At 33.8% G+C, this 12,234-nt stretch overlaps 1 protein-coding gene across 1 annotated transcript in view; it reads left to right on the top strand.

Annotated features, from left to right (window-relative positions):
* TRPM7 (transient receptor potential cation channel subfamily M member 7) overlaps positions 1-12,234 on the top strand; it is an 82,638-nt gene that overhangs the window by 19,487 nt on the left and 50,917 nt on the right. Inside the window, exons 8-9 of the mRNA XM_090268347.1 lie at positions 3,313-3,447; positions 11,945-11,998. Of these exons, the coding sequence (XP_090124473.1) occupies positions 3,313-3,447; positions 11,945-11,998 (189 nt within the window). The remainder of the gene's footprint in view (positions 1-3,312; positions 3,448-11,944; positions 11,999-12,234) is intronic.

Here is a 12,234-nt window from a genome sequence, read left to right as displayed (position 1 = left end):
TCTCCTTATCTTTAACTTTTCACATTTTAATTATGTGTCTTGGTATGATTTTTTGAGGGTTCACCTTAATATGGAACTTTCTGAGCTTCCTGGATCTGATGTGTTTCTTTTCCCAGATTGGCAAATTTTCTTTTTTTTTTTTTTTTTTTTTTTTAAAGTATATTTTATTGATTATGTTGTTACAGTAGTTCCAATTTTTTTCCCCTTTACTCCCCTCCACCCAGTATCTCGCTCCCCCAGCATCCCCCCCGGCAAATTTTCTTTTGTTATTTCTTTTGTTAAGTAAGATTTTTGCCCTTTTCTCTCTCACTTCTCTTTTGGAGGCCCTATAATAGAATGTCAACTTATTTGAAGTTATCTCACTAGTCCATTAAGTTATCTTCACTATTTTTCATTCTTTTTTTTTCTTTTTGCTGCTCAGATTGAGTCAGCTCCACTACTCTGTCATTGAGTTCACTGATCCTTTGTTCTGATTTATCTAGTCTGCTATTGAAGCCTTATCGTGTATTTTTTTCAGCCCAGTATTTTTCAGGCCTGTGATTTATATTTTGTACATTCTTATATTTTCCATCTTTTTTTTGAAGTTCTCACTGTGTTTATTCATTCTTCTTCCCAGTTCAGCGAGCATCTCTATGATCATTACTTTGAACTCTTTATCAACTAATTTTTATCCATGTCATTAAGATATTTTTTGTGAAATTATTTTATTTTATTTTTTAAAGATTACTCATTCATCTTCAGAGAGAGGGGAAGGAAGGGAGAAAGAAAGGAAGAGAAACATCAGTGTGTGGGTTGCCTCTCATGAACCCCCAACCGGGACCTGGCCCACAACTCAGGCATGTGCCCTGACTGGAAATCAAACTGGCAGCCCCTCAGTTCCCAGACCATTGCTCAGTCCACTGAGCCACACCAGCCCCAGCCAGGGCCAAAGTAGATACTTTTTATTTTTTAATTTTTATTTATTGATTTTAGAGAGGGGGAAGGGAGACACACACACACACACACACACACTCACAGAGAGAGAGAGAGAGAGAGAGAGAGAGAGAGAGAGAGAGAGAGAGAGAGAGAAACACTGATCTGTTGTTCTACTTGTTGTTCTACTTATTTATGCATTCATTTGTGGTTTCTTGTATATCTCCGGACACAGGATTGAACCTGCATACTTGGTGTATTGGGGTAATGCTGTCATCAACTGAGCTACCCCAGCCAGAAAGAGATATTTTTTAAAAAACTAACTCTTTATTTTTTCAGATATGAAAATTTTCTTAGACTTTATTGTTCTAGGGCAGTGGTTTTAAACCCAGTCAGATCAAACACTTCTTTTATGAAACAAAAATTTTGTTTTGCCCATTTTTATGTTACAAAAATGAAATTTTATAAGTACATAAATTTTTAAAAAGGATATAATGCCCTGTTTTTTTAACTTAATCTCTATTGTATTTTTTTCCATTATGTCCCCCCACCCACCCCCAGCAATCACCACACTGTTGTTCATGTCCATGAGTCCTTTTTTCCTTTTTGCCCAATCCCTCCAGCATCTAACCTACCCCACAGCAGGGGTCATCCATATGATGTCCTAATTGTAATAGAAACAAAAGTGATTTATAATAAAAATAGATTTTTCAGTATGCAGAAGTTCATGAATGGCAACATGTAAAAGATATAATAAGTAATCAGATGCTTGCACCTGTTATTAGATTAGAATCAGTCTAAGTGCTGCAATTGTGAGTGCAGAGGTAACTTAAAATCTGTGGGAGCCATGGGACAGGAAACTACTCTTTACAAGAGCAGGATAAGAAAAAGGCAGAGAGAGGACCATGTGGGCAATAGAATAAAAGTTGTTAATGTTAGAATAAGTAATAAGAAATAGAATTTGTATGTTATAAGAGAAGTAAGGAAATAAAATTAACTAAAATAGGAATAACATGCCACAATAAATTACAGGCTGTTGATATGACAAATTGAGTTAAGTATTACATTCTTATAAATTAGTTACATTTTATATTTAAGTGTAATGTCAAAATATTTTCCTTGTTATGACAGAACTGAGTGGTAAAAATAACACAGAAAACATCTTCCTTCTTGAATTACTCATGTATAAGGCATGTATTTAAGACTATATTAAAAAGATCTTGGAGACCATATCCTTTGCTAAGTGATGGAAATAGAGGCTAGATTAGAAAAAGAAAGGGTAATAGAGGTTGCTATAATAGAAAATGCATAGTTGTATGGTAAGCTTCTGAAGACAGAATCAGAGTAAGATGAAAAACAACAGGTTAAAAAAAAATAACCCAATGATTTTCATATTTATTTTCACCACAAAGTTTTCAAAATCGTGTGCTGAATAATCAAAATATACAGAAGCAATAATATGCGATATTAAAGTAATATATCATTAATATATTTAGTATTATCAGTATTTCATTAATATAATTTTTAATAGAACATCAGTATACTTAATAGCATTAATATATTAATGACATTCTATTAATAGCATGACCTTTATTAGAGATACTCAGTGAAATCCACTAATTTAATAGTATTTGATTCAGAGTCTGTTGAAGAGTCTCTAAAAACTTGTAAGACACAGCCATAAATGCTGACTGATAAACATGTGTTATTAAACTCATTGCACAGGTGTATTGCTGTTAAGAGATTTTTCTCTTAATGCTGAATAATTTCTGTTAAAGTTCTAAAGAAAACTAGGTACAATCTTGTCTAACTTATATGGTGGTTGTATTTTTGGAAAGTTCTTTGTAGAACAAATCATGATAGAGTACTTTTTGTTTATATATAAAGCAGTTTCACTGGGTTTTCCATTCATGAACATCTAATTGAATAATAGAAAGTTGTGTTAAATGTGGGACAATTCTTTTATGAGTGAGATTGACTGGCACATTTCATTGGTTTCTGGTGTCCTTTGACCCGTACCCATTAAATGTTAGTAATGATCCTCAGTTATTGAAATGATCTCTCAAAAAAAATAAAACCTTATCTAAATATTGAGAATCATTACTCTTAAGGTATTTTTTTCCCCAATTTTAGTTGTTGATGGATTTCCTGCCCTGACCCCATGCCACAGTGGGTCTTCTACAAAGCAGTTTTTATGGAATATTCTTTGGGGCATGCTACTCCAGAAATGTCTTTTCATCTATTCTCTTTATACCTTAAGTCCTAGCTTTTCACTATTTTTTATCTCTTAAATTTTGTTCTAAAATTGCTCCAAGTCAGAGGTATAAATCCTAAGGGTTTGCGTTTAGAACTATATAATTAGAATGTGTGGAACATTTATTAATTAGGATACTCTTTTAGGTTGGATCCTTGGAACAAGCTATGCTTGATGCTCTTGTAATGGATAGAGTTGCATTTGTAAAACTTCTTATTGAAAATGGAGTAAGCATGCATAAATTCCTTACCATTCCTAGACTAGAAGAACTTTACAACACTGTAAGTATATGTTAAAATTCTTTGTTAACTAAGTTTTATCATCTTTGAAAAATGTTGTTTTACCTGAATGTATTCAATCCTTTTGTTAAAACCTTTAATGTGGACTGCAAATTACTTTTGAGTAGAGATTATATCTTTATTTTCCCTCATATATTTCCATTAATGGTGTCTAACAGAGACACATCGAACATTGTTGATGTTCTGTCTTCAGTGAACAGATGTAAAAATTTAAAGGATAATTCATTGTGCTAAAGTAAGTTTTATCCCTGAAATAGAAAGCAAATATAAAACAATAAAAATAAAAATTGGCAGATCCAAGATTTCAGAGGAATAAGTGGAAGCTACACTAACCTCCTCCCACAACCAGTCTGGAAGTACAACTAAATAGTAAATAAATCATCCTGAATAACCAACTGAACACTAGCTGGAGAGAAGCGAGAAGCCTTTTAACCAAGGACAGACAGAAGAAACCACTTCAGAGACTGGTAGGGAGTGCGGAGGTGGCAGAAGAGGGTTGGCTGGGCTCCCACAGTTGGCAGCTGAAGTTCCAGAGGGATATTTCAGTGGCTGGGGTTGGGGGGTACCCTGAGAAGCGTGATGTCTAAATGCCAAGCTGGGCTCCCCAACCAACAGCACCAGAGCCAGAAATGAACCCAGGTAACATCGAGTTGTGAGAAGCAGTAGGGTTTCTGTCTGCCATGGGGAGATGGCTGGAGATGCAGAGAGCCTCTTAAAGGGCCAACACACAAAATTTTGTTTGTAGCCACTTACCGTGGAGTCCAGCACAGGTTGGGCAGAATGGACTAGAGATGTTTGAGGAGAGTATGGGGTTGGTGACTCTGGGGAGAGAATTGAAGAAACAGTCACCAGGATTCCTGTGCTGAACCATTCCCCATACTACAGAAGCCATCTTTCTGAGGCAGAACAATCCCCTCCAAGTGGCATCAGCCTGAAGGGAGCAATAGTCCTGTGTGCAGGAATTACTCTACCCCACCCTGTGATACTTCAGCCAGGCTGCTGATTACAGCTTAAGGCTATATCACTGATCAGTTTAACGACTGAGGCGGAAAATACACAGAAGCAGCCAAAATGGGAAGACAAAGCAACAGACCCCCACTCGGAGAACAAGAAAATTATCCAGAAGAACTGGATGAAATAGAGGCAAGCAACTTATCAGGTAGAGTTTAGAGTAATGATTATAAGGATACTCAACAGCATGAAAAAGGACATAGAAAACATAAAAAAGGACCAGTCAGAAATAAAACATGCAATATATGAAATAAATAATACCCTGGAAAGAGTAAATAGCAGATTAGATGAAGCAGAGGATCAAATCAGTGATTTGGAAGACAAGGGAGAGAAAAACACCCAGATAGAGAAGAAAAAAGAATTCAATAAAACGAGAGTTTAAGAAACAGTCTGGACAATATGAAGAATAACACTACCCACATCATGGGACTTACCAGAAGGAGAAGAGAACGAGCAAGGGATTGAGAACCTATTTGAAGAAATAAGGACCAAAAACTTCACTAATTTGGTGAAGGAAAATGACACACAATTCCAGGAAGCTCAGAGTTCCAAACAAGTTGGGTTCAAAGAGCCCTATACTGAGACACATTATAATTTAAATGGCAAGGCTTAAAGACAAGGAGAAAATCCTAAAAGCTGCAAGAGAAAACAGGGAGCCACCAATTAGACTGTCATCTGATTTCTCAACAGAAACATTTCTGGCCAGAAAGGAGTGGCATGAAATGTTCAATGTGATGAAAAGCAAGGACCTACAACCAAGGTTACTTTACCCAGGAAGGTCATCATTTAAAATCAAAGGAAAAATAAGGGGCTTCCCACACAGGGAAAAGCTAAAGGAGTTTGTTAACACCAAACAAGTAATGCAACAAATGTTAAAGGGCTTGCTTTAAGAAGAAGAAGAAGGAGAAGGAGAAGAAGAAAGAGAGAGAGAAAGAGAGAAAAGAAAATAGTCTAACAGTAAAATGGCACTAAATATGGATTTATCAATAATCACCTTAAACGTAAATAGCTTTTAAATAATCCAATCAGAAGACATAGGGTAGCTGAATGGGTAAGAAAACAAGACCCATATATGCTGCCTCCAAGAGACACACCTCAGATAGAAAGATGCACACAGGCTAAAAGTAAAGGGATGGAAAAACATATTTCAGGCAAATGAAAAGGGAATAAAAACTGGGGTAGCAGTACTTATATACAGCAAAACAGACTTTAAAACCAAGGCTATAGTAAGAGACAAAGAAGAACATTACATAATGCTAAAGGGAACAATCTAACGGAGATATAACCCTCGTAGACATTTATGCACCCAAACACGAGCGCCTAAATATGTCAAACAAATCTTGATGGACATAAAGGGAGACATCGAAAGAAATACAGTCACAGTCAGAGATTTTAACAGCCCATGACTTCAATGGATAGGTCTTCCAGACAGAAAACCAAGAAGGAGACAGCTACTTTAAATGATACACTAGATCAAATGGATTTAATTGATGTATCCAGAGCATTTCAAGTGAACATGGGACATTTTCTAGGATAGACCACTTGTTAGGACATGGAACAAGTCTCAGTAAATTTAAGAAGACTGAAATCATATCAAGCATCTTCTCTGACTGTAATGCCGTGGAACTAGAAATCAATCACAAGACAAACACTGAAAAACACACAAAGACATGAAAATGAAATAACATGTTATTAAACAATGAATGGGTCAGTAATGAGATCTGTGGGACACTGGGAAAGCAATCCTAAGAGGGAAATTCATAGCAATACAGTCCTGTTTGAAAAACAAGAAAAAGCTCAAATAAACAGTCTAACTTTACACTTAAAGAACTTGAAAATGAGCAACAAAGCCCAAAGTGAATATAAGGAAGGAAATAATAAAGACCAGAGCAGAAATAAAGAAAATAGTCTATAAATAATGATACAAAAGATCAGTGAATCCAAAAACTGGATCATTGAAAAGATAAACAAGGTTCATAAACCTTTAACCACTCTTCAAGAAAAAATGAGAAAAGACTCAAATAAATAAAATCAGAAAGAGGACAAATAACAACTAAAACCAAAGAAACACAGAGGATTCTAAGAAAACATTATGAACAACGATGTGCCAACAAACTGGACAACCTGGACAAAATGGAGACCTAGAAACATACAATCTTCCGAAACTAAATATGGAAGACTCAGAGAATCTGAAGAGACATGTTACACCTGATGAAATTGAAACAGTAAGCAAAAAACTCCCAACAAACAAAAGCCCTGGACTGGATGGCTTCATGGGTGAATTTTGGCAGGCATTCTGAGAACTAACACCTGTCCTCAGACTTGTAAAATCCAAGAGGAGGAAGATTCCCGAGCTCATTTTACAAGACCATCATTATCCTAATTCCAAAACCAGATAAAGACACCACAAAGAAAGAAAATTATAGTCCAATATCCCTGATGAATATAGATGCTAAAATCCTCAACAAAATACCAGTAAATTGAATACAGCAATGATCAAAAAGATTATACGCCACGATCAAGTGGGATTTAATCCAGGTATGCAAAATTGGTACAACATTCTCAAATCAAGAAATGTGATACGCCATATAAACAAAGGATAAAAACCACATTGTCATATCAGTAGATGCAGAAAAAGCATTTGATAAAATCCAGCACCTATTTATGATAAAAACTCCGCAAAGTCGGAACAGAGGGGACATAACTAAACAAAGTGAGTGCAGTAGTATATGACATACCCACTACCAGCATCATACTCAACGAGCAAAAACTAAGTGTTCCCCATAAGAGTGGGAACAAGACAAGGATATCTGCTTTCACCTCTCTTATTCAGCATAGTACTGGAAACCCTAGCCACAGCAATCAGACAAGAAGAAATAAAAGGCATCCAAATTGGAAAGGAAGTAGTAAAACTGTCTTTATTCGCAGATGACATGATTCTGTACATAGAGAATCCAAAGATTCCACCAAGAGGCTACTAGAACTGATAAATGAATTCAGCAAAGTAGCAAGATACGAAATTAATATCCAGAAATCAGTTGCATTTTTATATGCCAATAATGAACTAACAGAACGGGAAATCAAGAACACAATCCCATTCACAGTTGCTACAAAAAGAAGAAAATAGCTAGGAATAAACCTAACCAAAGATGTAAAAGACCTGTGCTCAGAAGATTATAAGACACTGAAGAAAGACAGAAGATAGAAATAAGTGGAAGTACATACTGTGTTTATCATTAAAATATCCATATACTACCCAAAGCAGTATCCAGATTCAACACAACTCCTACCAAGATACCAATGACGTGTTTCTCAGAATCAGAACAAAATGTCCAAAATTTATATGGAACTACGAAAGGCCCCACGTAACAACAACAATCCTGAGAAAGAAGAAGAAAGTTGGAGGAATCACGCTAATATGAAAGTATTCTATAAGGCCATGTTAATCAAAACAGCATGGTACTGGTGTAAAAACAAACATAGATCAATTGAACACAATAGTGACTCCAGAAATAAACCCACACTTTATAGTTAATTACTTTTCAACAGAGGAAGCAAGCACATACATGGGCTAAAGATAATTTATTCAATAAATGGCATTGGGAAAATTGGACAGATGTGAGAATATGAAACTAGACCACCTGCTTACACCACACACAAGAATAAATTCAAAATGGATCAAAGACTTAAATGTTAGACCCCAAACCATAAAATTTGTAGAAGAAAACATAGGCAGCAGAATTCGGACATTGCTTGCAGCAGTATTTTATCAGATATATCTCCCCAGGTGAGGGAAACCAAAGAAAAAATAAACAAATGGGACTATATCAAATTGAAAGGTTTTTGCACAGCAAAGGAAACCATCAACAAAATAAAAAGGCAACCCACAGAATTGGAGAACATATTCGTCGATACACGTGATAAGGGGTTACTATCCAAAATTTATAAAGAACTTACAAAATTCAGCACCAAAAAACTAAACAACCAAATTAAAAAATGGGTCAAAGATCTAAATAGTTCTCAGAAGAGGACATACAGATGGCCAGCAGACATATGAAAAGATGTTCAGTGTCACTAACCATGAGAGAAATACAAATTAAAAACACAGTGAGATACCATCTCACACCTGTCAGAATGACTGTCATCAATAAGTCAACAAACAAATGCCAGGAGGGTGTGGAGAAAGGGAAATCCTTTTGCACCATTGGTGGTAATGCAGTCTGCTTGCAGCCACTGTGGAAAGCAGTATGGAGATACTTCAAAAAATTAAAAATGGATCTGCCTTTTGACCCATCACTCTCACTTCTGGGAATATATCCGAAGGAACCCAAAACTAATTTGAGAGAATATAAGTACCACTGTGTTCATTGCAGCGATATTTACAATTACCAATATATGGCAGTAGCCCAAATGTCTGTCCATAGGCGAGTGGATAAAACAACTATGGGACATTTACACAATGGAATACTCCTCAGCCTTAAAAGTGGAGAAAATTTTACTTTTTGCTACAGTATGGGTGGACCAGGAGAAAATTATACTAAGTGAAATAAGCCAGTCACAAAGACAAATACCATATGATTTCACTCATATATGGAATCTAATGAACAAACTGAACTAATAAGGAAAATGGGGACAGACTCATAGATGGAGAGTAGGGCGACAGGTAGTTGCGGGGGGCAGGTAGGGGATGGAGGGATTGAGCAAAAAGGAAAGAGGATTCATGGACATGGACAACAATATAGTGATTGCTGGGTGGAAGAGTATAGGGGACTAATGGTAATGGAAAAATATACAATAAAGATTAAAATTAAAAATTAACAAAAATTTAAAAAATGGAAAATAATGCTTTGGAAAAAAAGAACCCTTGTGTAAGAGAAAAGTAAAAACTTGAATAATTAATGATATCCATTGGGCTATCAATTACTTTTAAATGGTCTACTTTCTGTGGAATTCTGCCCTTTGCACCTACTCTTTTGTCTAAAACCCTGTTTTCACATAACCTTTCTGTTGCCCAGTTTTGATAAAACCAAATCCTACCTGCTCCGCCAGGCATCAGTTTGGAATTTACCTAGTCTTTCTTGACCCTTAGATATTAAATACCCTTCTCATATGTCCATTGTCCATTGCGTGATGTTTATTATTTTCACCACTTTATTTTAAATACTCTTCTCTTTTTCTCACGAAACTATTAACCTGTATAACAATGCCTCATTTATTGTTACCGCCACTATACCTCGTATAGCCTAACAAATGCTAAGTGTTCAATATATAATTGAATAAATAAATAAATACATGTTTGAAAACCATTACAGGAGCCCTTGTAATATTTTAGAATACTTCAGTATACCATGTTGTATTGACTTTAAAGTGCCATATGTGTTAAATTCATTATTTTTATTCTTTTATTACTTAATTTTATTATTACCAGCAAGAAAAAAAAATCAGTTATCTTAAAACTGAATTCTACGAAACTATCAATTATGTAATACTTTCCTATTTCAGAGTTGTTAAAATATGTAAAAAATAGTATATTAGAGTATGAAAATTTCAAATTTATGGAACATTGTGACACTTTTTTAAAGATACTATTTCTTTTTATCACCAGCAATTTATAACCCAACATTAAAATACAAGTTCTTACAAAACAAAAAAATTGACCCCATTAGCAATGCAATTAATTTTTTAAATTGTATGACTCAGTTATTTAGAAAATAACTACTTTAAAATTTGAAAATTTTTTAAAGTTTATGAGATTATAAGATGACAAAAGAGTGGTTCTCAAACTTTTTGGTATCAGGGTCCTCTAACATAAAAATTGAGGCACTCATAGAGCTGTTTCTAAAGAGGTTGTGTTTATATGTGTTGATATTGACCATATTAGAATATAAAACCAAGAAATCTTTAAAATGTTTATTAATTTGTATTTAATAAATCTTTTGCATGTTAACATTAGAAGACACTTTTGAAGAAAACAAATTAGGAGAGTAGAATAATTTTATGGTTTCACAGATCTCTTTAATGTCTGGTTTCATGGAAGGCAGCTGGGTTCTCATACTTTTTAAAAAAGTTAAACTCATGATACCATACATCAAGAAGCCTCTGAAAGTTTTTACTGAACACTGAGAGATAGAGAATGAGAAAATGCATAGCACATTTTAACATGCTTCTAAAAATACTTTTGATCTCATAGACCTCCTGAAAGTGTCTTGTGGGGTATTCAGATGTTCTCAGATCATACTTTGAGAACTGCTGTGTTAAAATGTATTTATTTTATATTAAGAGGTTATATTTAATGAATTAACATTAATGAATTAAAATAGAATTCCAGAAATTGTATTTTTATGTTATTATATACTATTAGAGCAAATACAATGAAACTTTCTAATACCTAAAAAATGTGAAATACTTCATGTTAACTTGGAAGACATTTATTTTTTAAAAATTAACACATGGGAGAGAGTGGGCAGAAAAAAGCTCCTGAGTGGATAGACTGAATATTGTAAAAAAGATGACAGCAAAGTGAGGGTAAAATATAGTTTATATGCAATATCCGTTATATTCATCTTTAGATCTTATATAGAATTTGAAAGCTAAGTATATCAAAGGAAATAATATTGTTTTAAAAGAAATAGTAGGTTTATCCAGTTATATTTGAAATCTTTTATCAAGTATATGTGATCAAAATGGAAAAGTAGATTGCATTGATTATTATGATAACCTCTTAAAAAATTAACACAACAGTGGAAGAAAAACCCCATTTGCTATTTCTTTTAAACTATGGATGTAAAGTATTGAAAATATGTCTCTTTGTGCTGTATATGCAAATTCATTGCAATAAAATTCAGAAGGGTCAAAGCACTCTTTAAAAAGTTTAGAAGAATACATTTTTGGCCCATTTACCTCCATCTGATGGGGGACATACACTCCTGGATATTTTTTCAAAATAGGATACCATCAAAATAAGATTATTGTAAAAAGGAAACTTGTATTTAGTATAATAGCATACATAAATGGAATTAAGATAATAGGGAAATGATGACATATATAAATGTTAGAAGTTTCTTACCCAAAATATTTGAAGTATCAATAAAACTTGATGATTAGTGGCAGAAATAAATACAGGAAATTTAACACTAAAGAGGATGTATACCTCTATTATGAATTAAAGAAATGTGAATTAAAGATACAATTGTGAAGGTTGCAATATTTGCATGACTTCTAGAAAACAATAAGTTATATATTGTTACATAAGTAAAAATATAAGAAAATAAGTTTATATTTTGTTTTAAGGTAAATACGACAGTATGAAATGGTTATATCATTTTTTGTGCCCCAATTTATTAACAGAACTTATTTAACTGAAAATCAATATAATTTGTGCAAGTGTTTTCAGAAAAGTTCTATACCTAACGAAAGGGGAAGTTGTTTACATTGAAAATAATAGTTTATTCCATTTTTTTTCTTAAAGAAACAAGGTCCAACTAATCCAATGCTATTTCACCTTGTTCGAGATGTCAAACAGGTAAGAGATTTTTTCCCCCCAAAAAATATTATCTAAAAATATCATTTATATTTCATCCAATTCAAAAAAACATTTAAGTACACTTAAAAATAGCAATAAAATGATATTTTAGAACAACAACAAAAAAACTAAATATATGGTAACATAGAATTAAAAGGCATGATATATCAGAACTCAAGAGAAAGAAAAGTTTATGAAATTATGACCAAGTTTCCTGAGCTTCTAGTCATCTGAGA

This window comes from Furipterus horrens, unplaced genomic scaffold (genome assembly GCF_987537825.1).
Source record: "Furipterus horrens unplaced genomic scaffold, mFurHor1.1.pri manual_scaffold_3, whole genome shotgun sequence".
Lineage (NCBI taxonomy): Eukaryota > Metazoa > Chordata > Mammalia > Chiroptera > Furipteridae > Furipterus > Furipterus horrens.
The sequence above is the reverse complement of the archived record's forward strand: the minus strand, read 5'-3'. Positions and strand labels throughout refer to the sequence as shown.